The sequence below is a fragment of the Emys orbicularis genome, chromosome 13 (genome assembly GCF_028017835.1).
Source record: "Emys orbicularis isolate rEmyOrb1 chromosome 13, rEmyOrb1.hap1, whole genome shotgun sequence".
Lineage (NCBI taxonomy): Eukaryota > Metazoa > Chordata > Testudines > Emydidae > Emys > Emys orbicularis.
In genome coordinates, this window is record NC_088695.1 from 27,579,664 (window position 1) to 27,606,982 (window position 27,319).

At 48.6% G+C, this 27,319-nt stretch overlaps 1 protein-coding gene across 1 annotated transcript; it reads right to left on the reverse strand.

Moving 5' to 3' along the window:
- Nucleotides 1-944: 944 nt before the first annotated feature.
- On the reverse strand, nt 945-21,876 carry PIK3R6 (phosphoinositide-3-kinase regulatory subunit 6). Its single transcript, XM_065416069.1, has 14 exons — nt 21,809-21,876; nt 20,743-20,926; nt 19,137-19,284; nt 17,943-18,029; nt 16,387-16,843; nt 15,084-15,183; nt 12,758-12,880; nt 11,854-11,964; nt 10,331-10,421; nt 9,826-9,896; nt 8,282-8,372; nt 7,517-7,587; nt 4,192-4,304; nt 945-1,101 (listed from the first exon to the last, which is right to left on the reverse strand). The coding sequence occupies exons 1-14, from the start codon at nt 21,859-21,861 to the stop codon at nt 945-947; spliced, it is 1,857 nt and encodes a 618-aa protein (XP_065272141.1). The 5' UTR covers nt 21,862-21,876.
- Nucleotides 21,877-27,319: the final 5,443 nt, after the last annotated feature.

Consider the following 27,319-nt stretch of genomic DNA (forward strand, 5'->3'; position numbering starts at 1 on the left):
ACTGATAGTCTCACGCAAGGAAGGTCTAATGATCACATCTATTAGGATTTAAGGGAAGCCTTGTTAGCGCTGTTCTGGACATTCGGGATTAGATCCGACAAGTTAATGAATCTGCACGGGGTATCTGAAATGACTTCAGCTGGCAACGAGCAAGAATGAAGATAGGAACTTGTGCACCTGCTGCTATGGGAGCTTTGTTTGATCCTAGCCAAAGTCACTAGCATGGAAGTCCATGGCAGTTTTTCCCACAGACCTCAGTGGGAGCTCGGCAGACCCTAGTGATGCACATGTTCTACCCAATTCCAATCAGCCCTTACAAGCTTTCTTCTTTGCTGAGTGAATGTTTGGAGGCAATTGCCTGTGTGCCCAAGGTGACTCAAATATATTGCTTTGGAACAGAGACCGTGGCTTCAGGTATATCTGCAGCACCCAGCACAATGGGCCCTGATCCCTGATTAGGGGTTTCAGACACTACTGTAATATAAAATATTAAATAATTATTGCACCTTGTGCCACACCTAAAGCAAGCAGAAGCCAAACTCTGCCAGCTTGTCTCCAATCCTTCTCCCGAAGAAACCCCTCCTCCCCTCTCAAGGTATTTTACTGACACACAAAGAAGAATAACGGTCTGACTCCTGCTTATCTCCCTCCGTCCTCAGTTCCCCAGCCCAGCTCCACTCTTCAGCATTACAGGAACTCCTGCTCTTCCACCTTCTCCCAGGCTCTGCTCCTTGGCTCAGACCTAAGCCAAGGCATTATAACAGTTTGCCTGATTTTTACTTTCTTCTTTGAGCCCTAACTTCCCGTACAGTTGTAGCTTTACAAGAGAAATTGTTGTGAAGTCACTGTAGGTGGCTTTTAGTGTGTTCTTCGGTCCTCGTTCTATTGTGACCCAACCAGGGATTCTTACAAATGCCTCTCATGTCAATTTTTTCTTATCTTCTTCACTGGATGATGCCTGCAAATGTGTTGATGGGCAATAGCAAAGATTTGGGCATGTATTTGGCCAGTCCCACATCCTCCGGTTCATGCAGGCTGAATTTCATTGTCCTTGTCTTTTGCAAGCAATAGCTGGGTTCCAGGCAAGGAGAAACTTCCACACTGCAAGAGAAGAAAGATATTTTTACTAAACATGCCGAATCATGGGCCAAATACTGATCTCAGTTACACCAGTGTATATCCAGAGTAACTCCATTGGCTTTGGCTGTTGCTTTGGATTTACATCCATGTAACTAAGATTTATAATCTGTTTGTAATCTTGCACTGGTTTTTGCTAGAAAGATTATCTAATTCATATTATTATTGTTATTATTATTGTTATTACACAGCGCTTTAGGCTAGCCTTAGTTTGATTCAGGGGAATGCAAACTGTATGGACTACAGATGGGCCTGAATCAAAACTCCACCTTCAAACTCCCCAGAACTTTGAAGGCAATTGAAATCCAAACCCAGATCCAAATTTTGCATTTGACTCCAGCCAAAATCCTTTAATCCAATTCCCTTGAACTTTGGGAGGTTCAAATTCCAGATCCAAATGTTGAGGCTTGAGCCTGTGTAATACATTAACACTTCACTTCTCCATCACTGAAAGGCAGCCACTGCTGATGCAGGATGTGGCAGCTTTTAATGGTGCCCACAACACTGCCCAGTGATTTTAGGACAGAAAACAAAGGAGAAAACTGTCTCATTTGAAACTGCTGGAGGAAATTTACTAACGCGGAATGTAATTACTCAGAGTGGACTTCTGCCACGACTCCAAAGCTAACACCCTGCTGTTTGCACAAAAAGTGCCATGGGACCTTTATGAAGACAAGAAGCAAGAACCTTGGTTTTACACTTCATCCAAAAGATGGCAGTCTCCCCCAGCACAAGCTTTTACCCAGGGGGAAAAAGCACCATCTATGAATTGCATTTCTCACAGCAACCAGTTTGCTTCCTCTCCGACTTCTTGAAGGCCTCATTTGTGGTCTCTGTAAACGTTTCACACACTGCACCATTATCCATGAGCTTCACACAATGTGTCCCTTGGTGAGGTTTGTAAGAAACTGCTGTTAAGTCTTTTTTACCTGCTGGGCCCCAAATCTTTCAGGTTACACTGCTGCCAGAGGCTACTGGCTATAGGTGAACTAGGCAGCTGCATATGGCATCAGATTTCTGGGCAGCTGCCTAAGGTGACATATTTGGCCCAGCCGCCCCTCCATTATGACGGAGGGGCGGCTGGGCCAAATTTGAGTGGGGTTGTGACTGAGAATGCCAGGTCGCAATGCCACTCAATCAGATTTGGCCCAGCCACCCCTCTGTCATGGAGAGGCAGCCAGCCAAATCTATTGTCCTAGGCTTACAGGGAGGAGAGGGCGGCACACTGAAGTTTTGCCTAGGGCAGCAGATTGTCTTTGGTGGCCTCTGGCTGTTGCCATTGGAAATCCCTTCCTCCAGGCTTGGAGGGAAGCACATCCCACCCACAGGGCTGTTTACAGATCACTGGCCTGTCTCTTACACCCAACTGTTCCCTTGATGGGCAACCCAGAATCACAAACAGCTTTCTTGGAAGGCAGTTCCCTCAAAATCCTCTTCAACAGCGGAAAAGAAACACAGATAGAAAGAAATAGAATAAGACTCGCTGTTGGCTATGTGTAATGAGGGAGAGAGAAAACAGGGGAGGAGAGGGCAAAAGAGGAGGGTAGCCAGAAACTAGGAAAATCAGAGATTTCAGTAACCTTTGCCCTAAATAAGAAATGGAGCTTCATTTTCAGGCCTTACATTGTGAGCACCCAAACTGGCCTGTTTGCATGCAAGCTGCCAATCTCTATGCACTAATACTCATGCACCCATACCAGTTTGCACACCCGGCTATCAGAGCTGCATATGCAGCATTTATGTGCACAGTTATGTGAGCATGTGTAATGCTCTGGTCTAGTGTATGATCACATCTCCTCCAAGTGGCTGATTTGTGACTGTACAGCCAACTTCTGTCACACAAAGGGCTTTTCCTTCAGCTCAATTGTTGAGCCAGTTTAAAAAAGGGACACATCTTCATACAAAAAAAGAATCTTCCTTTTCTTTGTCAAATAATTTTGACTGTTGACATTTTCCAACCGGCTCTACTCAAGTGGTAGCTTGCGGTTTTGGGCTTAGAGTCCTGGGTTCAAACCCCTGCAGATGACTGTGGTGGCTGCATATGAATTGGTACATGATACATTTTGGTTGGTGGTGCTACTTGGGGCAAAATTATGAAATTGTGGTTCTTAAAATACAAATCCAGCCTGCACAAATTCTTGAAAGAACCTCATTTTTTGCTGCTATATTATCGAAGCTGCTCACACAGACTACTCCCTCCCACCTTCAGATTTCTGCAGTGCCTTTTATCCTGAAGGATCCCAAATCACTCTACAAGCTGTAGAGAAGAATCATTTCCACCACCACAGAAATGCAGCCACTGCTGGGGTAGAACTCAAGAAACTCTTTAACAGTAAATAACATTCTACGACAGTTTCAAGCAAGAAATGAAGATTCCTGTATTCATATCCAGTGCATCATGTGCAAACACGCACTTGGATAATGCTTTCTATCCATGAATCTCAAAGAAGAGCTCTGTGGAGCTTGAAAGCTTGTCTCTTTCACCAACAGAAGTTGGTCCAATAAAAGATGTTAGCTCACCCACCTTGTCTCTTACAAGCATTAATGAGTTAGGCTTAAGAACCCCCCTATGGGAACTAGGAGAGTATAATCCGCACCTTACAAATGGGAAGGTGGGAATACTGAGATATTGTGGAAGTTTGTGGCAGTGTTGGGAAATGAGCCAGATCTCCCAACCCTCAGTCATCTGCTTGAGCCACTCTCTTTTATCATTTACGATATATATGATAAAATAGTTTGCATTGACATAGTGTTTTCCAGGCAAAGATCTCAAACCACTTTACAAAGGAAGGTAAATATCACTGACTTCATTTTACTCTGGTGATAGCAGGCACAGGGAGGCCATGTGATTCACCCAGGGCCTCTCACCAAGTTAGAAGCAGAGTCAGGACTAGAACCTGTATCTCCTGACTTCCAGGCCTGGGCACTAGCCAACATCACTTCCTCTGTAGTCCTGACAACCCTTGTGAAAAGACATGTTGTGTCTCCGGGGAAGTCTAACTTTAAATCAATAGTTTGATGCTTGTTTAAAGCCTTACAGCAAAGTAGCCTTACCCGACCACGTTCGTGTAGGTCCTTCTGAAGTCCTTGTCCAGGCATAGGTTGAAGGTCCTTTGTTCCATGCTCTGGATTTTGATATTACGTGTTCTGATCTTGTTTGTTGCTGACTGGAACAACAGGGAAGAAAAAGCCCTGCTGAATTTGTCACGTACCTTCTCAAGGCTGCACCAAGACAGATGGTGAATGTGTGTGTGTGCACACATCTATTTTTGAACCTTGGAACACAAGACACGACTGCTGGAATAAAGAGGGAACTGGCTCCTTCCTTTTATTTCCCCCTGGCACAAATTGGCCAATATTTTCAAAAGCAGCCAGTGATTTGGGTGCCTAACTTGAGGCTCCTTAAAGGACACCCACAGCCCCAGTTGAAGTCAGCGAGAGATGCAGATGCTTAATATAGGGTTACCATTCGTCCGGATTCCCCCGGACATGTCCGGCTTTTTGAGCTAAAAATAGCGTCCGGGGGGAATTTGTAAATGTCCGGACTTCCCCCCCACCATGCAGAGCACGCGCGGCTAACAGGGCAGCAGGCCGGATGGTGCCACTTACATAGGGCTCCGACAGCCAGAGAGAGCCCCTCCTCCACTTCACCTGCAGCAGAGATCACTCCGTCCCTCCCTCCCTGCATTCGCAGATCGCCTCCGGCAGTCTGGAGCTCCTCCCCGGCTCCTCCTCCCCTGCTACCCAGCCTGCCAGGACGAGCGTGCCGGGACAAACGGCTCAGGCCGTTCATGAGCAAGTTCACAGAGACATTAGGCGAAGGCCAACAACAAGGGGGCCAGGGGGTCGGAGAAGGGGCAGGGAGGTTTTGGAGGGGGCAGACAAGATATGGGGGGTCGGGAGTTCGGGGGGGGGCTTTCTGGGGGTGGGTGGATAAGGTTTTGGGCAGTCAGGGTACAGGTAGGGGGTAGGGTCCTGGGGGGCAGTTAGGGTGGGGGGGTCTTAGGAGGGGGCAGTTAGGGGACAAGGAACAGGGAGGCTTAGGTAGGGGGTGGGGTTCTGGAGGGCAGTTAGGAGCAGGGGTCCCAGGAGGGGGCAGTCAGGGGACAAGGAACGGGGGGGGGGGTTTGGGAGTTCTGGGGGCGGGGCTGTCAGGGGGCAGGAGTGGGGAGAGGGATCGGAGCAGTCAGGGGACAGGGAGCAGAGGGGTTTAAATGGGTCGGGAGTTCTGGGGGGACTGTCAGGGGGTGGGGAGTGGTTGGATGGGGCGTGGGAGTCCCAGGGGTCTGTCTGGGGGTGGGGGTGTGGATAAGGGTTGGGGCAGTCAGGGTACAGGTAGGGGGTAGGGTCCTAGGGGGCCAGTTAGGATGGGGGGAGGGTCTCAGGAGGGGGCAGTCAGGGGACAAGAGGCAGGGAGGCTTAGGTAGGGGGTGGAGTCCTGGGGGGCAGTTAGGGGCAGGGGTCCCAGGAGGGAGCAGTCAGGGGACAAGGAGCGGGGGGAGGGTTGGGGGTTCTGAGGGGGGCGGGAAGTGGGAGGGGCAGGGGCGGGGCTAGGGCGGGGCTCCTCCCGTCCTCTTTTTTGCTTGCTGAAATATGGTAACCCTACTTAATACCTCTGAAAATCAGGCCCCTTTAAGGTGTCCCAAATTAGGCCTCCAAAATCACTGGCCAGAGTCCACAGTAACCGGGGAGGCCTGGTGCTCAAGCAGCCTTACAAGGGATTGCTAGTGTTAGAGTCTTGGTGTGAGATCTCCCAGCCCCCGCTCTAGACCCTTTATGCCAGCGTGGGAAGGTTTCCCCTGACACAGGCACTGCAAAGCTGCTTTCTGAGGACCCCTTTGCGAGCCCTGGTGTAGCCTGGGGTCATGCTGGAGGTGGGGCAGGAAGGGTGAGTCAGGGGCAGGGCTACAGTGCTCAGTGCTGCAGCGATTCTAGGCAGCACAGCGGAGATGGGGGAGGCTGCCATAACCTTGACAGGCCCCTAGGGCTGTTTAAAGTACACTGGAGTCCCCAGAGCAGCCCAGGTTTGGGAGGGCACAAAGGTGGCTTATAGCCCCCCTCCCCTTGGGCTGTGAGTCACTGAATCTCACCCAGGATGCCTGAAATATGTGGGAATAGGTGATAAAGAAACAGGCCCTTGGTCCATTTGGCCCTAAAGGATCTGATTCTCAGGATATGTCTACACTGCAATTGGAGGTGTGATTGCCACTCACGTAGGCACACCCAAACTAGCTTTAAGCTAGCTCAAAGTAGCAGGGAAGATCTTGTGGCACTGGCTGTACAAGCGCCTAGCTCACAACAGGGTCTGTGCCGCTGCATCTGCACTGCTAGATTAGAGCTAGCAGCGGGGAGCCCACACAAGCTGCCCTCATAACTTCAGTTATACCAAGCCCTCTTTGCACCATTCTGGCGGGGCAAAGGGACCTGTAAACAAGGATCCAACCCTATATCTAGTGGATGTTTGTCCTCTGGATCATAATATCTACTACACACCAAGGCACACTGCTCCAATGGCAGAGTCTTGCAGAGGAGAAATGCTAATGCATGGTGTTCCATCCGGGCAGTACTGAGGGGCAGTGACAGAACTGCTTGGGTTTCCAGCAAAAAGCTGAAATTTGACAGGGGAGAAAACAAACTGAAACCACTTTCTGAGCAGCTCTGTGCAGTATCTCCTCCTCCTTTTGCAGAGCAATGGGGGATTTCCTTCTTCAGTCTTTGCTGTAGCAATAAGTAAAATCTCTAATAATCAAGCTTCTAATTACATTTCTCCACCTACATCATTCATTCATTCCAAAGGATCCTGAGCAACGGGCCAGATCCTGCAAACCCTGCTGAGCGCACTATTTCCTACCGTGAGTAGCTTCCTGGCCAATAATAGGCTGTTCATAGTAGTAAGCAGTAGCCTCAGTAGCATCTGCAGGGTCAGGCACTCTAAGTCCTGCCCTGCATCCCAGGTGGACCCATCACTGAGAGCACTGGGAGTCTGGGGTGCAGTCTTCCTTTTTTAACACCCTTATTCTGCCATGTGGACAGGACCCTTACACCATGTCTGTGTAGCCAGGCTGGCTGGTCCTCCTTCCTCTGCAGCCGTCTGGGATTTCCTGGGAGACCTCTCATTCAAGCACTGGCCTGGCCCAACATTGCTCAGCTTGTGATTCTGAATCACCACCTCCAAGGGACAGGGGCACCGGGAGTCCCCCCACATTTTACCGGCCATAAGGGCGAGCGATGGGTGGGAAGGGGCAGAGAGGAGTGAGCGGGAGGCAGGGTCTCAGGGGGAAGGGGCAGTGTGAGGGGCGGGGCCATGGTTCAGGTGCCTGTGGCCCCCCCACTTTTAGGATGCTTCCACCACTCCTGCCAGGGGGTCACAGCTACTTACAGAAAATGATCTTCCCGACAGGTTGGAGGTTTTGACGACTTCAGCAATATTTACATTCAAGCACGCCAGATCTGCAACAAAATCGGGGCATTAGACTGAGAATAGAGCACAGGTCAGCCCAGCTTGCCTTGTCTTGGCTGGGTGAGGTCTTCTGGAATCCTCCACTGCTAATCCTTCTTGGTGTGCTCCCCATCACCCCCAAAGGTACTATGTTAGAATGAGCGTCTGCCTGCCTGGGGCGCCTGGGTCCAGCTCCTAGCATCAGCCCGCGGGGGCCCCGGAGAGCAACACAAGTTACTCCTGTCTTATCCCCTTGCACTACATAAGGCTGAGAGCGCTGCCTTTGTAGTGACTCCATCCTCTGCCACCCCAAGGGGGTATCTCCACTGGGGCTCATGGGGCAGACGCAAAGGAGGAGCTATGGCAGCTGAAGGTCTATCCCCCAAAGACATCTCTTTCTTTCTTCCTCCCTTCCTCCTCGGCCAGGCAAATGCAGAAGAGGTGGGATATAATGGCACAAAGAAGCATAACTGAGTCCAATGCTGCATCCTCAGTTACTGGGCGCTCCCTAAAAGTGGGGCATGAGACTCAACAGCCAGATACTTGACCATGAGCTGTAGTGATCATGTCTGCAGCACATGGGTCCGCATGCAGCACGGACTCAGCTCCCCCAGCCCAGCCAAAGCATGCGCTGAGCTCAGAAGTCCCCAAAACACTAAATAGTTGGCAGCTCAGCAAACAGTGCCCCACCAGGAGAATCCTCACCTTCTGTTTCACTGGAGGGAATGGCTTTCATCACCAGGCCGGTAGATCGCAGCAAGACTTCTACCTCCTTCTTCCGATTACTCAGCAAAACCTGCACAAAAGGCACATTTCACTCAGTTACAAGTTAGGGATTAACATGTTAGGCCTGAATGAAACCAACTGGGTGCCTGATCCAGAGCACACTGGGACAGGCTAAATTTGTTTTTTCATTTGATTTCTCTCTCCCCTCCCCCTCCTCTCTGCGTCTACAGTCACATTTTTCCTCTGTTTGTTTTTCACTTTGCTCCACTTTCTGCTCCACTTTTCACCCCACTGGATTTCCTCCCTCTGCAGCTTTTCTCACAGCCTCTCCTAAGCAAACCTGAAAGCATTCATGTTCCAGTTGAGCTTTCAAACCCGCAATATTTGGGTGGGTTTGAAACGAGGCAAGACACGGTCACCCAGCCCCTGCTTAAACCCAAAAAGACACCCTGCCAGCCCCAGTTAATGACAGAAAAAGCATAAGATTAGGAGTGGGGAAAACCCATCTAAATTGAGAGGAAAAAAGGTGGGAAAATTATAAATATAAAGGGCCATGTTTAAAAAAAACAGATTCTAAGCTGCTCAGGCAGAACAGGGAATCATAGAATCGTAGGACACGAAGGGACCTCGAAAGTTCTTCTAATCCAGTCCCCTGCACTCAAGGCAGGACTAACTATTATCTAGACCAGCCCTGACAGGTGTCTGTCTATCCTGCTTTTAAAAATCTCCAGTAACAGAGATTCCACAACCTCTCTGGGCAATTTATTCCAGCGCTTGCACATGTGTCTGCGTATTTAGCACCAGATTCTGCCTCTCTAATTCAGACTCAATAATGTCTTACTCCGTGAGTAGCATCACTGATTTCAGTGAGACTGGCCGCTGAGTAAAGCACTATGCAGTCTAAATAAGGGTGGCAGAACTGGGCCTGTAGGCTTTGTCTAGACAAGGAAAAAGATGTGTGTTCTGAAAAAAGTGTCAGCTAACATGATTTTAAACACTGCTTAGGGGCTAGTGTTGGGGGATGAACACCTTTACAAACACATTAGCTGGACACGGGCAACGCTCAGAGACTCAAAACAAAGGGAAACGATTACTACAATAGATGATCAAAGTGTTCATTGAAAAGTACCCCTCCTCTGTAGATGTACAATAGGAGGAAAAAAGAGGGCCCATTAGAAGTCATAATCCCATAGGCTAGACTTTACAGTTAACCAGTAAGGGGTCTTGTGCGTCCTAATCAATATTTCCAGGACAGGGGGGACCGGATTTCCCAGGAACAGCTGGCTCATTATTACAAAGGCTGATCCTGGAGCCGGCATCTCTTTTCAGGTACGATGATGTCCTGGCACATTCAGCCCTCAAGCAATGTACGTGCTGAAAGGAGCATCTCACGGGCAAAAGCAAAGGCAGTTTTCCCTTGTCGCCGCGATCTGCCCCAGAGCCCCTGCATGTAGAGAGCTCCCAGATCCACCAAAAGGAGTCCTGTGAGCAGTGAGGCCATGGGACAAAGAGTCGCATCTTACCTTGCGATACGTTACTGCGAGATCTGCCCCGGGGACTTCCAGCGTTGTTTTCTTCTTTGTCTGCATATGGTCTGGAAGAGGGAAATCAATGGGAAGTGAGGGCCCGAATGGCAACATTGCTCATTCAGCATATACATCCAGCTGCAATGCAAAGGCACCCATTGACTCCAATGGGAGCAGGATTGGGCTATATTGCTGTAGGTTAGTTCTAACGGCAGAATTAGGAGCTAGGAGGTTTCCTTTCCTGTTCTTTTACCAAGTGTCCCCAACCTACCAACAATACTTGGAGGCAGAATGTCTTGCAAATGTTTTTTTCCAATTTCTCCCCCCCCCACACACACACACACTCTTGGAGCCTTGTGGCTTCCGTTACTGTGTGTGGAAGGACGCAGGGGTGATGGAAGTGAGTGTGATTACATAAGGGGAAAGCTTACTAAAGAGAGAGGCAAGCAGGGATGAAGGGGAATTCCTGGTGGCGGAGGAGATCCTGAAACCCGCTACGCACCTTTGGGAGCTTTGCAATCTTGCACCTTGGCACTCAGCTCGGTGAGGAACACGTCCTCTGCTGGCTCCTGAGCCTCGTTGCTGAAGAAAATCTGAAAATGGAAAAAACCTTCTCTGGGAGCAGCTCCTGATTGCTCCCCACAGAGTGACCCTCTGTGACATCACAGTCATCTCTGCAGCAACCAGTTGTGATATCACAAAGAGGCTGTGACTTCATATGTGAAACAAGCAACCAGAGGCAAGGTACACGCCAGGAATAACAAAGTGATTTCATGCACATCTCCTTCGTTACAGGGGAAAGCTAAGCTCTGGAAGAAAGGACGGCCCTGCAGAGTCTGAGAAAACCTCCCTAGGGTTGCTTGATTCCATATTTCATCAAAGAACCTAAACACAGTATCAGGGAGCTCAAGAACTTCCAGAAAGAGAACACGGAATTGGCCAGTAATGTAAACAAGGGGGATTTCCCCTGGGGCACTGTACACCTCACCACCAGGTATCATCTTGACTGAAGTGTGGACTCCCACACAAGACCCCCAGTCCCTGTACCAGTATGCTGATTAGCTCTGAGGCATGTAAATTCCTGTTTGTGACACCTGAGTGCTGACAGAAATGCCCAGAGAGTCATCTGGCCATGAGTCTGCAACATGGAGGAGAAAAACTGAGGAATAAAAATAATTTAAAAATAACAAGCTCACCAGCTATATGACATGAGGATCAAGTGAGGTGGGGGCTGGAACAATGCCAGAGTGATAGGAAGGAGATAAAGTCCTGTGAGGCACTGACAAGATGAGTTACTGGCTCCCCTCTGGGGCTGACCCACAGAAAATAGCAAGACACCTGGTTCTGTTCCCAGCTGATGGATCTAGTCCTTGAGGTAAAGTGGTAAAGGCAGCTCAAGTGTTTGGAGCTAGAGGCCCTGGATTCAGTTCCTGCTAATGATCTAACCAGGTGGTCTCATTAAAGTCCTTTGCTAATTGTTTTGGTCTCATGTCGAATGTCAGGTCTGACATTGATTCTGTTTCAGAGAAGACGGCAGGAAATAAATGAAACGTTTCAGGAAATCCAAAGACCCTGCAGCAATCAGGTAGAGTCTGGCAAAACCTCCCATGAGTCACCTGATTCCATATTTCATCACTGAATCTAAACTAAGGGAACTCGCGCACCTCGCGAGCAAACTTGGGTCCAGTTAAACAGGAACCCGGGACCGATTTATGGTTCAGTACCAAAAATCACATGAAATTAGCTCTTCTGCATGGCCCTTAGGTGACCCAGATGGAGCCCAATGGCTCCAACTCAGCTTCCCTATGAGATTTGGAGGATCACTAGAACCAGGCACTCAAAGGGAATATTGGGGGCTGGAGACCACGTAGATTAAAGCTGATATTTGCATGAAGCCCAGGAAAACCTGGGAGCTTTGCACAGCTTGGCCAGCAAGCCCTCTTCCACATCGGGGATGTGAACTAGGGTGTGGTTTGGGGCTGCGGCTGGTGTGTTATGTAAAAGGGTGACAGACAAGGCACTGACCTTAACAGCATAGACCTGGAAATAGACTGGCTGGATGCCCAGGCGCACGTAGTAAGCGATCACATCAATAATGAATGGGTCAGACATGGGGTGCGTGCTCAGGGAGGAGGGCTGTGTGGAAAGCAGAGTTTGCTTCATCTGCAGTCACCTCTCTGAAATCATCACTCAGATCCTTACTCCCTCTTGGTAAGTTACCACAATGAGGCACCCTCCTCCCCACACACACACACACACACACACTGAGAGCACTCTATTTCTGCATGAAGATCAGTCAGAGCAAGACCATGGGGGAGGAGAGTCTCCTCCCTTCGCCATCCCACCCAACTGCCCCTGTTTAAAGGGGATCTGACAACGTTTTGAAAAAGCCAGGCAATGAGAGCGGCAAATCCCCTACACAGACAGGCTTTTCAGCAAACGCCTCATTTCGCTATTTTGCTTCCCCCTCCCCAGTTACTAAGTTTGACCAAAGAAAATCTGCTGCAGTGAAGTGCCCCAGCATGGATACTGCTCTTCATCCTTCCATCCTATCCGCTTCAGAGCATAGAGTCTACCCACTGGGTGGGGGCAACGTGAGCCCATTTCCACCCCCTCTCCACCACCATTCAGCCATCCCACACGACTGCTCTTGGAATATTCTTAGAGGAATAAAAATGATTAAAAACCTGAACAAATCCTTAAATATTGGGAAATCACAGCCCTGCAGACCCACACAATCACAACCGTGCACCCCAAAATGTGTGGCGCTGCCGCTCTGTATTTTCCACATGACTGGGAAAGTACAGAACTCAGCGAGAAACACGAGGTGGGGGCTTTTAGCCTCTGAGAAGTTCACTCAGAGGCCCCACTGTGGTTTCTGAAGCACCCGGCACGAGCAGGGCACAAAAGGAAGGGTTCCCCCACGTACCATGGTGGCCAGCTTGGGGATCATGTGACACAGTGTGTTGATGTTGCTCTCATACCAAGGGTCAGCTTTGCCCAGATACACAGCCAACTCACAGAGCTCCATCTGGCCAGGCGTAGTATGATCCTGGAGGAGGAGAAACACACAGCACAGGACAGTCAGCTCCTTGCACCTGCTTGTTATGCACAGAATAATATCCCTCAAGGAAAAGGTTTAAAGACACCAGAAGCTAAGCAAACGACTGCTTTTACTGGGATGCAATCTTGCTATTATAGGGGAGGAGGGATAGAGCTCAGTGGTTTGAGCATTGGCCTGCTAAACCCAGGGTTGTGAGCTCAATCCTTGAGGGGGCCATTTAGGGATCTGGGGCAAAAAAAAAATTGGTCCTGCTAGTGAAGGCAGGGGAGTGGACTTGATGACCTTTCAAGGTCCCTTCTAGTTCTATGAGATAGGTATATCTCCATATATTAACCAAACCATCTCCCTCTGTGGGTATGTCTACTCTGCAATCTGAGGTGTGACTGTAGATGCAGTGGCTTCAGCAACGCTAGTACATACCCAGTGTCCTTTGTAGAGCCCGTGTGGAAGCCCATGCCACTACATCTAAACTGCTATTTTTAGCTGTACCAGAGCGGGTAATGCAAGTGCAGGTACATGTGGTTCACACCTGGCGGAGGGTATGTCTACACACTGCAATTGGAAAGTGTGCTTGCAGCACGTGTAGACGTTCCCAAGCAAGCTCTGATCTGGCTGGATCAAAGCTAGCTCAAGTCTAGCTAGATCAAAGCTAGATCAGGTAACAATAGCAGTGAAGCCGTGCCAACAAGGACAGCTTGTTGGGCTAACCCCGCCCACACAGGACCCTGAGTACATATCCGAGTGGCTGCTGCCCGTACTGCCGCAACTTTGCTGTTATTGTTACCCGAGCTAGCTTTGAACTAGCTAGATCAAAGCCAGCTCCGGGTACGTCTACACATGCTGCAGTCACACCTTTCAAACACAGTGTAGACAGACCCTCAGTAACCTCCTGATCTTACCCCCTCTCCACTGTGCACTCTCACTGGTCGGTTTATGACCCTCATGGAGTTGTGTCAAATTTTGATGGTCAGCTTTTGGGGGCAGGGTCTGTGTCTTTGCTTGCTGGTGTGGAGCAGCTAGAACATTTTCTGCAGCTCTGGGTGCTCCAGAATAAAGACAGTTAATGAATTAAGTTAACTAATAATACGTGCACATGCTGTCAGGATATACTGCCATTTCTGGGGCAAATTTAGACTGTCAGGAGCTGTAAATGTTCATTGGTTTCCAATGGGGACCATGATAGCATCGCAGGCTTGTGCTGATCCAAACGGTATCCTCCCTGTTTCCGGCTGTCCCAACTTCTAACCTCATTTAGACCTTGATCCTGCCATGAGCTCTGTGCCAAAAGACCCTCGAGTCTCCAAGAGACCACACTGATGTCAATGGAGTCTGTGGGGACACAGGGATCCGGTGCGTGGAGCTTGTTGCAGGATCCGGCCTTCAGTAAATAATGCTGTTCACTTCTAGCAATTTTCATCCAAAGAACTCAAAGCACTTCACAAACATGGAGATGGTTAGACCGACAGGTCTTTGGATAGAGACCGCCTTTGTGTTCTGTATTTGTACAGTATCTAGTGCAATGAGGTCCTGCTCCATGACTGAAGCTCCTAGGTGCTACAAATAATAATAGTATCACCATTTTATAGATGGGGAAACTGAGGCACAGTGAAGGGAAGTGATTTGCCCACGGCCACACAACATGTCAGTGGCAGAGCAAGAATCAGGTCCTATGTCTCTGATGCCACATATTTCCCTAGTACAGGCACAGACTCTCAAAAGGAAAACAGACTCATTTTCACTGCCGTAGCGTTTGATTGGAAGCAGGGATCAGCCAAAATGAAAAACTGTGTTTCTCTGCAAAGGCCCTATGCATGATCCTCAGCTCCTTCTACAGTCCCAGAGTAGCTGGATACAACCGTTAAAATGACCAGCAACAAAATAGGTCATGTTGAGATCTTAAATATCATCACTAGGTTTCAGAGTCAACACCCCATTTGGACAAACTGAACCATTCATACCTTGCTCAGAGCTATGGTTTCAGGTTGTCTGCAGACTCAGCCAGACAGCCCTGCATTGGGTCCCATTTGGCAGGTTTTTTCAGAGTCATAAGGGCTAGACACAAAATCTTAAATCCTATAGAAACCTGGTGGGCCCCCAGAGAAACATTCCAACCAGCTCAATCCGAGCCCTGGCAGCCTCTCTGCAAGACTGAGCAGAGAGAGGGTACGGTCCCCACTATGTGATCGCTCACCTGAGTGGGCCAGGTGTTTGGCTGTCCCTCCATAACAGGGACATAATAAAACTGCAGGTTCAGCCTTGGCGTCAGGAAAACACGTCTGGTTTCTCGTTTCCTTGAAATACAAAAAATACATTTGTTTTTAAAGTTACAGTGTTTGCTATAAGCCAACCACAGCTGACTGCTTCAGGGGAATGGGAGCCCACAGCTGCATCCTGGGGGGCCCTGAAGTTCAACAGCATTGCTCCCTCAGCATGGGGACAATTTCCACTACTAATCCCCTCAGGGCTCTGTGCTCTTCACACTCCTTTCCTATCTTGTCTGGGCTCCGTTACCATAGCATCTGAGCAGGTCACAATCTTTATTTACCCTTACAGCAGCCCTGTGAGGCAGGGCAGTGCAGTCATCAACATACAGACCTGGAAGTGGGGTACCTTAGGTCCCTTAGGATGTCCCTGGGGGGGGGGGGGGGGAGAATGGGAACAGGGTCGTGAGTCCCAGGCAAGTGCCCTAACCATGGTACTATCTTTCCTCCCCCTCTTCCCACCAGCTCTGCTCTTTAGGCTCACCGATGGCTGGCATGTCGGGCCTTACCACACGTTAATGTAAATCCACGCTCACCGTGCGGCGCTGTGGCCTTCTCTAGTGTGTGTGTGTGGGGGGGGGGGGGGTCACAGAGAGGTCTGTGAGCTGGAAAATGTTTGGTTTGTCCCCGGTGGAAAATTTCAACTTTTCATCAAAAAAATAAAAACGCCAGGAGTGAAAACTTTTCAGTTGCTGCTGCCTCAAAAACCCAATTTTCCATCGAAAAAAGTTTTCACATGGAAATGTTTGACCAGCCGCATTTACGTTTTTGCTGTAGTCTTTGAACTAACGGCGCTGGGCCAGTCACCTCAGGCTGCTGTGGAGCCTGCTTTTAACGCCAGAGGTTCGATCCTGGTTCCTAGGGGCGTGTGGTATGTTAACGCTAGAATCCCACCACATCCCTTCCTGCTGCTCCCAGATCATCCTTCCCCTTCCAGGCTGTGGCCCACCACAGACCTGGTGCCTCTGAGGCCTGAGCCTTTGGTGTTACCTAACAGGAGAGGCGAGTCCCATGAAGCTCTCATACTAGCCCACCCCCCACCCCTTCCATTCTGGGCTCCCTCTTTCCCTTCCTCTGTTAACCCCACAGCATGACAGGTGGTGGCGTGAGGTGGGAGCAGCCAGTACCTATCCTGCCCCATTGCAAAGCCTGTGCCGGACAATCCTCCCCATTATTAGCCATCACTGCACCCTGCATAGAAACACCTCCCCTCATAGGAGGCTGTAGCCTTACCTCAGTGAGTAATAGGTTTGGGCCAGTCGCCCCAAGACCCTGTCATCCCCCAGAACCACAATCCGGGCAGTGTACAGTCTGTGGAAGTGAGGCATGGGCACCATGTTGCTGTCAGACTTCCTGTGCAGCTTCCCACATTGCTTTGCCCCTGGGCCATTGCAGCTGTTTTGCAGCAAGGCCATGCTCTCCAAAAGGCATGCCTTTTTCTTAATGCCGCCCTTCCTCTGGAGCCTGGCATGCACCACGTCAGTGCTGCTGGGCGGCAGCAGCTCCTCGCCTGCCGCAGGCAGGTCCCGTTCAATGCCGCTGTCCGTGGAGAGCACAGAGAAGCGGGTCTGCTCGCAGCATTCGCAGTCAGACACAATGTCCTGGATCTCAAAATTGTCCAGTTCCTGGCTCAGGCAGTCCAGCTCGCAAGTCTGCGACAGCGGGCGGACGAACAGCACCAGCTCCTTCCCTGCGCGGGGGAGGAAAGCCTTTAAGTGATGAAGGACAGGTGCGCAGGCGGGAGTCATCCCCGGGCCGAGGCCAGTGGGAGCCACAGTGGCATCCTCGATCCAAAGCCCAGTGACATCTGCGGAGTCTTTCCATTCGCTCCAGTGGGCTTTGGGCCAGGTCAAATGATCTGAACATTGGCCCCTCTGTCTGCTGAAATTCCACTATAACAACCACTAACCCCATTGCCTCCCTGCTTTTCACATCTGGAGCATGTGCTTTCATTGGTCATGGAAGAGAGGCCAAAAGAAACAGGGGGAGCCCCATACAGCACAGACAGGCACTGGGCAAGTGGGGTTCACACCAGCTACCCCTACACAGGCATGACAATGCACCTCAGTCCTGATCTGTAGCTGTCCCTGCTACTCTAGCCCTGGGCCCTCAGACATCTCTCCCAATAATGCTATCTGGCCCTGCGGAGCCTCACTGCTATCCCCCTTGTGGGCCTTTCCCAAACAGAATCTGCCAGTAAAATCAACGATCCAATAGCCTCTCACCAAATCCTCAAGAAGGAAAGAGAGCAAGGCCACCCCAAACCCAGCACAGGACTCTGCCTCTGCCTCAGTTACCCCACTCCTGTGCAAGCCAGCCCACATCCAGTGTGTCAGTGACTCTCCATCAGTGTCAATATTTCAGTCCCTTTCCCCAGGGATACCTTTACTGTTCACACACACAGTTCAGCATCAATCAAAGCAGGTAAACCTGGCTCATCCTACTACCTACCCAGCCTGTATCTCCAGCCAGGTCTTCCACCTAGACCCCGTTTCTGTATCCTCCCTGACCCAGGCTCTTCTGTAGGAGCCTCTCTACTCCTGGCAGCCCTCACCTTAAGTGAGCTGCTTGTTGGCCTCCTCTGCTCAGCCCAGCTCTCTTAAAAGGCCACCCCACCCTGTGACAGGAAAGCTTAGTGCATTAACCCAACACACTGTGCTGCCAATCCCCTGCTCTGGAACCAGGAGAAATAAAACTTGCCTCTCAACCATCTGAGCCAATTTACAACCCGTTAATTTGGCAAATTAGACACCATCAGGGTTTCATTTCAGTCACTTAAGGGCACTCACAAAGCTGGTCTTCGTCAGTCCACAAGTGGAAGCTGATATTCGGGTTGGGCAGTGGGGTGCCGTGGAGCCCTCCTGGTGAACTGCCTCCTGCAGGAAGGGGAAGCACCCGCTTAACAGGGGTCCTTATTTGCACTTAGCGCAGCCCAGCCAGCAATGTGGTAGATGAAAAGAAACTGCCCATTAAACATGAGGGAGCAGCCAATTTTCCCACACACCTGCACTGGAAAAACTCTCCAATGATTTGCTGTAGGTCGAGTTATTCTAAAGCTCAACCTGTCTAGGGGCCCAACTCATAAATGGGAAAAACTGCTTAACCCTCTCACCAGTTCCATAAAGCTTTAGACAGGCTCAAAACAACCGAGCGTCTCATGGCATCGGGGGCTTAAATAAGACTTTCTTTTAAAAAATATTACTCATCGATGCATTGGAAATGCAGCACTGTGCGTGCACAGCGATTAATCAACTGTCATTCAAATATATGCCCAGGCAGTTCATCAGAGCCCCATGTACATCTTGGAACGATTCAGGTATGGCCTAATGGTATTAACGTGCCTTCTACGAGTATATCTAAGGCTAGGTCTACACTGCAGCGGGGTTCCGACCTAAGATACGCAACTTCAGCTACGTGAATACCGTAGCTGAAGTTGCGTATTTTAGGTCGGCTTACCTAGCGGTGAGGACGCGGGAAAGTCGACCGCTGCCGCGCTGCCGCCGACTCCGCTGCCGCCTCCTGCCGAGGTGGATTTCCGGAGTCGACGGCAGAGCGATCAGGGATCGATTTTACCGCGTCTTGACTAGACGCGGTAAGTCGATCCCCGAAAAACCGATTGCTACCCACCGGATCGGCGGGTAGTGAAGACAAAGCCTTATTCCCTGTCCCATACGGGGATAAGCTATACTAGTGTAAACGCCTTTATACCCGGAGAACTGCATCCACACTAGAAGGGCTGTAGGCTTTAACTCTACTGACATAGTTAGAGCAGTGCCACTTGAGTGTGTACGCAAGGCCTTAGCGTCCCAGTCGCTCTGGAAATGGTGAACCTGCACTGCTAGGATTCAGGAAAGTTTAGTCCACTGCAGACACTCCTCAGATTGCCCTGAACTCGGCAGCCACAGCTGTTCCTGGGACTTGTGCCCTCATTGGACTTCCCAGCCCCTTGATTCCTATGTTTTTGGAGTAGACAGCATATTTACCTCCTGCTGAGGAGTTCAGCACCATGCTGTAGATTTTCTCCAGCCTCTCAGCGTGCCGGCCACGGTCTGCATTCGTCTCACTTCCTGTACACTCGACGGCTGCCACCACTTGCCGGAAACAGTGCTCTAGCTCATCTGTGGGCTTATTCTGTCACAGAGAGGTGCTATTAATAACCCGAGGGTGTGAATAGGAGACATGTGGAAGGGGGAGACTAAAAAACATCCACTACGTTTTGCTGGACTGAAGCCCAACCCCCTCATTTCACAGCTGCTGAAATAAAAGAGACCATTAAATAGCATTAAACTCTCAGGGTGCATCTACACTGCAAAAACAGACCTATGGCAGCAAATCTTAGAGCCCGGCTCAACTGACTCGGGCTCATACTACGTGGCTAAAAATAGTAGTGTAGACAGGACCCTCCCCCCTTGCAGTGTCCCACAGCTTGGACTCCAGTCTGAGCCTGTCTAAATAGCAATTTTTCAGTCTCAAAGCGAGAGCCCTGCGAGCCTGAGTCAGCTGACCCAGGCCAGCTGTGGGTTTTTATCTCCATGTAGACGTACCCCTTGACACACTGTAGCCCTAACACTGGGGCCAGTTCTGGCAGGCTGCACAGCCCAATGCAGCAGGGGTGCCAAGTTGGGAGGAAGATAGACAAAGTGTTCGGTCCTACTCTAAGCCAGCTATGCGCTCCATCGGCTGCAAGGCAGAGGCAGCTGCTGAAATTCATGCTGAAGGCCTTATTGAGCGCAAGATACTCAGCAGCAGAGGAAACGGACTCTTGGGACATGAAGGGAAGAGGGTTCTGTAGGGGATGATGGTGCCCCTAAGCGAGAGACCTTCTCCAGGTTTATGTTAGATGGAGAGCTCCAAATAAACAGCACTTGCCGGGCTCCACTAATGTGCCTGAACTGGCCACGCCTATCATGCTTGATCTCCAGAGCTCCCTTAAAAAGGCTACTCAGGAGAGCGGGACATTTTCCTGACGAGACATATTTTTCACACAAAAAATGGCTTTTCATTTCAAACAAAAAGTTGCAGGGAAAATTGTTGATTTCAACTCAACTGTCTGGTTTTTCAAGGCAAACCTGGAAATGGAAAACCAAATATTTTTAATGAAAAGTGAACTTTTTTTTAACCGAAACAGTTTTCAAAAACTGAAAAAAATTCAATTTGGGGTTTCAGTTTTTGTCAAATGTGAGAAATTTCAATGAAAATGAAAAAAAGCCCCCCTAACATTTATTTTTTTTGCAAGTGTCCTGCAAAAATAATTAGTTTGTGTTTTGACCAACTCTATTGTCCGACTTTCAAATGCACAATGGAAGTGATCACAGCTACCAAAGTACACTAAGCCGCGCACACACGTATATCCGTATGAAATCACGCATCGTCACTGGAACTACTTGAGCGGCAAGGTGCTGTTCAATGTGTGTAAAAGTAGCAAAATCTGCTTTCTATGTCAGTGGAAGCTAGTGGGGGCTGCGTGCTTCTGAGAATCTGTTCGCTTCATTAAGTTGCCTAAATGAGAGCAGAGCTCTTTTGAGAATCTGGCCCCACATAAACATGGGTCAAGTTCATGGTGATATGAAGTTGCAGCTAAGCCATTACCTGAAGGATCCTCTGGAAACTTTCAACATCACAGTCCTCACCCAGAGCCGCCTGCACCGCACGTGTTATCACATAGCACATGCACGATCTGGGATTCTGATACATCTGAGCAGTTTTGGCTTCAGTGACTAGTGAATTGCATACAGCCTTGGAGAGCACATCTGGATCTGCAAATATGAAAACTCTGTGGAAATGAAGGGTTGAAAAAATAGATGCATAAAATAAATGAATATGGTTATCAAAGCAGAGTATGCAAAAAGGCAGGAGTCAAAGAAGACTGGGAGGGCAGGTAAGGCATGCCAATGTACATCCAACATGCAAGGTCATGGCTGCCACTTTAATGCTTCAGGGCTTACGCTGTCAACCAGCCAGTGTCAGGAAGAAATTCATCCTGTGGTGTAACACTGCACAATGAAGGAATTAAAACCTGCTGAAGAAGCCAGCATTGTTCCCCATCTGGAGCAAGGCACTAGACTAGGTGGGTCATTGGCTTTTTCTGGTATGGCTGGGTCTATTCCCATGTTGGGTCTAATCCTGCAGGCAGAGATTCAGAGAAAAAGAAAACTGTCTGCCACTGGGCCAGGTTCAACCCTGGTGTACATGGATACAACTCAAGTGAAGTCAGTGGAGATGCACCCTCTTACCCAAGAGTTGAATTTGGCTCATAGTAATTATTTGCACTCTCAGACTGGAATGAATATTTTGGGTCAGCATCATTCTGCTCAATTAAACAGAGCTGCTGCAGATACTTCCTGTGCTTCTATACCTGTCTAGGGGAAGCTCCCTGCTCCTGGAAAGCCAGCTGGAATACTCAGTAAAACACCGGCTTCCTAACACCAAGCTTGTTTTAACAAACCTGAGATGCCACTGACATCTATTGTATTCTGCTTTGTAATACCACTAGCAGGGCTTCAATTTTGCTCCAGTTCTGTGCTACCAGCTGTTAGATTTTTGATAGTATTGCCCGGTGCCATTAAATGCTGTGTCCAGTATGCAGGAAAGGCACAGATTTTGCTGCAAGATTAAAATGCTATTTAAAAGCCACACTAGAACAGGCAGTACGTACCTTTCCTGATAAGGATATGGGTCACTCTTCAGACTTTGTTCAGAAATAATCATTCTTTGGTATAACACCCCTAACAAATAAAAATATTCACATGCAACAGATAGTAACAAGAGAGTGGCCTGATCCTGCTCTCATCCTGGCATGAGTTAGGAGTAACTTTGCTAAATCAGTGGAGCTACACGGCGATAAAGCAGGCGTGAGAGGAGAATCAAGCAGGCAGTTTCATATAGCCCAGAATAAAGACAGTAAAATCTAAAAGGAATTCGGCTAGAACACATGAAAACACCTTCTGTTTAGGGATAATCCCAGCTACACACTGCCTGTATTTCATATACTTTGCTGACTAGATTACAAGTTACAGGGTGGACTCTGAAGCAGATGCAGGACAAAGGGCTTGATTCTCTGTTGACTTTTACCCTGTGTCATCATTTGTGTCAACACAAAGTCAGTGCAAACTGCTGCCACATCGGAATGGTGGTGCTTTCCACTCCCATTGCTGTGGTGTCCATGATGACCCAAGCTGTAAGGCAATGGAGAAACTGCCCCAGAGATCCTAGTCCCATTCAACTGTTGCCAAGGGAGAGTGGTCTTGTGGTTAAAGTAGTGCTCTGGGAGATCTGTGTTCTCTTCCCAGCTCTTCAGTGGAGACTGTGCCTCAGTTAAAATGGGAATAATACACCTCTACGTGGTGGGAGGGCCTGTTTGGTGCTCTAATATATGGTGATGGAAGCCAAAAAAACATAAAGAAGAATTTTAACAAATAAGGCAGAGAAAACTGAAAATACAGGATTTCAGCAGTATTGTTTCTAAACACATCTATTCTCCAGAAGACACTAACTGGCTCTTCAGTATTTAGCACCTGCTTATCATAAAAAGAGATGATGAGAGAGCAAACATTGGGAAGGCTGCAGGATTAGGTTTGATGGAGATTTCTCATGGCAGGATACAGATCTAAGGAGAATGGTTTTACTGTGTGGTTTAATAACAGTCTGTCACTAGTAACCATTGTAGAGCACTGGAGTGGCCCTGCTGTGCCCATTGCAGACCAATTTCCATTGTTAATTTCTGGTTTTAGGGAATGGGACTCAGAAGTTCTGGGTTCAGTTCCTGGCTCTGCTCCAGACTCCATGTCTGTGACCTCACGGAAACCACTTTGTCTCCATCTTGTCTATTGGAATTCTGAGCTCTTCGGGGCAGGGACTGTCTTTTTGTTCTGGGTTTGTACAGCACCTAGTGCAACTGGATCCTGGACCATGACTGGAGCTCTCAGGCGCTATTGGCAATACAGATAATAGTAAATAACACAGCAAAATGCGGCTCTGATCTCAGTGAATGCCTCTGGGCACAACTGTAATCCCCAAAATAGTTATAGCACAGGGATGGTGAGTCTCCTTGAGATCTGGGTACGGAGGGTCTCTTCTAAGCACAATTCTCCTCCTTTCCGTGAAGAAGGAACTTTTGCTTCCTCCCCCACATCACTCAAAGTGAGGTTGAGGTCTCCATGAGAAGAGAGCATGGTGTGACGGTCTCCTGTGCTGCAGCCACTCTGAGAACAGAATGAGAGCACTCGCTGCCTACAAGAGGACCTCTTAGACATTTAAAGACACAGTGCACAGAAAATACCTATCACCCTTCTGGGGACTTAAATAATTACTAAAGCAAAGACATCACCATTTCATAGCTACACCCCCACGCCACAGGAGATTCCACAAACCTGGTGTCACTCTTTCTATTTTTAACCGGAACGCGTAGTCCAAGCCAATGGTACAGTAAGGCTTCGGCAGGGTTAGTAGCTTTTTACAGAAGTCATACACTCTTTCATAGAGATCGTCTGAAATGCAGGGAGCCTGGAATGGGAAAGGAACAGTTAACAAGATCCCAGCTGAGATGGAGCGGCCTAAACTTAGGGGCCCTGTGGGGGAAGCTCTTCACCATATGTGAGAGCCATAAGAAACAAGCTGCCCAGGGATGCAAGGACTCAAGGTTAAGGACCAAATTCATCCTTGGTTTAAATGGATGCAACTCTAGCTGAATTCGATAGGCCTGAATCTGACCCTAAGACTAGACAAAGTAATGGAAATTCTGCAGAGATCTAGAAATACCTTCTTGCAAGGCTGCAGGGGTTGGATGTCTAAAGGCATTTAGGTGCATAAGCACATAAGAAAACCCCATTATGTACCTATTTGCATTTTTATACCTTTGCATCTAAATACCTTTAAAAATCTGGCCCAACGTGACCTGTTTAAACCCTATTTATTTCACATCCCATGTTGTTAAAGCTGAGAATTCAAATGCACAACATTGGGAAATTTAAGGTTCTTGCAGAAAAACTGATCCAGCCATATTGCACAGGCAACGTTTTTGAAAATATTCTATGTAGTTATACATGTATTTGAACACTATAAATAGGTACAACATGGCTAACTGAATGGTGGGCCTGATTTTAACGTCACCTAATAATAATATCTAGCTCTTATATAATGCTTGTTATCTGCAGATCTCAAAGTGCTTTACAAAGGAGGTCAGCATGATTATTCCCATTTTACAGGTAGAGAAACTGAGGCACAGAGAAGGAAATGACTTGCCCAAAGTCACCTACTAGCAGAGCCAGGATCTAAACCTAGGTTTCTTGTGCCCCCTACTAAGACAGTGTCCATGAGGCCACACTACCTATTCTGCTATAAATTGGGAGAAAGTGATCTCAGGGCCAGGCCTCATAGCTTTGAATTTTCCTGGATTGTTAAATACCATCTGCAGATCTTACCTTTATTAGCGTGTACATTAATGTATGAAGCAGGGGGATGATGTAATGTCTATAATCTCCTTTTTCTGCCTGCAAAATCAAGCCAAACAGTTAACTAAAGCTCATGCTGCTTAACGACTTGCTGACTGGTGAAGCAATTGAGTGGTGTTTGCATCAGAGGAAGGAAACCCAAATGAAATGCTGAGCACACCCTGCTCTTTTAAGGCACAACGGCCGAATTTCAGCAAGACAGAAATGCAGCGGCCTGCCAGCTTGGTCCAAGTTCTCAGTCCAAATAAATGTCCCCATTTGCCTGCCAGTTTAACAGGAAGACTCTTAAAGCAGCAAGCTGGCCAACATTCTGAGTCTGCAACGATGCTAATGGTCACCAGATTTGTTTCTAGTCACTGGGAGGCCCAAGGATTTGCAGAGATTCATGTTTCTTTTATTAATGAGGAACTGAATTGTGCTCCTACCCCCAAGCACATTTCAATAGATTGACAGGGACAGGGTCGGTCTCAACCTGACCCCTACATGCCACTGCTCAGTTGAGTGTAGATAATGTCTGAGGAGACACACAACACAGTGTGTGTGTTACAGTCCTTCCTATATTGTTTAAGGGGGTTTCAAGTGCCAGGTCTGTAACTGCCCAGTGACAGAACTTCCTTTGTTTGGAACACAGTACAGTAGCTCCTCACTTAACGTTGTCCCGGTTAACGTTGTTGTTTCGTTGTTACGTTGCTGATCAATTAGGGAACATGCTCGTTTAAAGTTGCGCAATGCTCCCATATAACGTTGTTTGGCAGCCGCCTGGTTTGTCTACGGTCCCTCCCCCCACTGCCATGTGCTGCTCCTGCCCTCTGCCTTGGAGCTGCTCCCGGGAGCCTCCTGCTTGCTGTGCGGGGGGAGTGGGGGAAGAAGGGTGCTAATGTCATGGTGTCTCCCTTCCCCCACACTCCTGACACACATCCCCCTGCTCCTGTACCTGATCTCCACAGAGCGGGGGGAGAGGGAGGGGGAAAAGACACAACAGGGCTCAGGACAGAGCAAGGTTGCTGGCAGCAGCTGCTGTCTCAACTTGCTGATCTACTTAAAAAGGCAATGTACTTAGAGTGGGGTCAGTGTACTTAAAGGGGCAATGCGCATCTCTCTCTCTCTCACACACACACACAGTGTGTGCCTCTGTGTCTCTCTGCCATGCTGTCTCCCCTCCCTCCATTCCTGCTGCCTTGTAGAGTGTGAGGCTACATTAACAACGTGTTAACCCTTGAGGGCTCAGCCAAGTGCTAGTTCATCATTTAGCAGTAAGGCATTCCCTGGGAAATATCCCACCCTCTTCCACCCTCTGACTTCACCATCTCAACCAAGCTTCACAATCATCATTGCTGTGTACAGTATTAAATTGTTTATTTAAAACTTATACTGTGTATATGTGTGTGTGTGTGTGTGTGTGTGTGTGTGTGTGTATATAGTATTTTGTCTGGCGAAAAAAAAATTCCCTGGAACCTAACCCCCCCTATTTACATTAATTCTTATGGGGAAATTGGATTCGCTTAATATCGTTTTGTTAAAGTAGCATTTTTCAGAAACATAACTACAATGTTAAGCAAGGAGTTACTGTATTGGGGTTCAGGCAGCTTTGCATGATGAGCTTGCTCCCCAAGAAGGAAGCAGGGAAGTGTTTCTAACAGAGCTGGTCAGGATTTTTTTTTAAGTGAAAAATGGCTACAATGTAAAATTTCTGGTTAAAAAAAAGGGTTTTCAGCAACTGAAAACCAAAGCACTTTGTTTTTTAGCTTTTCAACCCCCTCCGCCCCCTAACTTAATGCAAAATTGATATTTCCCATGGGAAGTTCTGCTTACACCAAAAAATAACCATTTCCCATTGAGAAAACTTCTTGATGGAAAATGTCCAGCTAGCTTTAGTTTCTGATCCTGCACAGCAGAAACAGAATACGGGTCGCTGCATCAACCCCTGCAAAGCCAGCTGGGCCAGAGCAGTACGCAACAGACCCACCATAGCTCTGAGCCCTGAATAACCAATGCCCGGGCTGCCAACCCTCAGGGGTTCAAAAGAGAAAATTCCCCAGAAAAAAAAACAGATTTACAGGTCTGTCGCATCTTACGCTGGGGTTAGGTTCCGCAGTCAGTGCATAAAGCGAAAATCGCGTATAGTCAAAATTACATTGAGTGTAATGGCGGGCGGAATCGCCCACACTACAGGTACAGTATTAAAATTGTTATTTTTCTCTTTTTTTGTTTGTTTTTGTTTTGTTTTTGCCGACCGACCGTGTAAAGCTGAAATCGCAGACCTGTATTTCGCCTAGAAAGGCTCACAGACCCTAGTGCCCAATGCAAGTATAACACCCTGGCCTAATGTGAGTGCTAATGTCTCTGGCTAATATCCTGCCACAGCAACCATCCAGTCTGCTGCTACGGGCCAGGTACAGGAGTTCCACCTTTGCTTAGACAGCAAGAGTTTGTGCTTTTCCTTGCTCGAGAGCCCAGGTTTGATCCTTGCTGCGAACTCTGGTTAGGGTGACCAGATGTCCCGATTTTATAGGGACATTCCCGATTTTTGGGTCTTTTTCTTATATAGGCTCCTATTACCCCCCTGCCCGTGTCCCGATTTTTCACATTTGCTGTCTGGTCACCCTAACTCTGGTAGCTATGCCATTTGCACTAGTGCTGCAAATCACAATAACCTGGAAGGAGCAGTGACTCTGTGTGTCAGCTGAGAAGCACAAAATCAGCTGCAGCCACATAAA

Coding starts and splice junctions, on each gene's coding strand:
- PIK3R6 (XM_065416069.1), bottom strand. CDS start 21,861: ATGATTATTTCTGAACAAAGTCTGAAGAGTGACCCATATCCTTATCAG. Junction 19,285..20,742: donor GTTTCCAGAGGATCCTTCAG/GTAATGGCTTAG, acceptor TCTCTGTGACAG/AATAAGCCCACAGATGAGCT. Junction 1,102..4,191: donor ACCTACACGAACGTGGTCGG/GTAAGGCTACTT, acceptor CTTCTCTTGCAG/TGTGGAAGTTTCTCCTTGCC.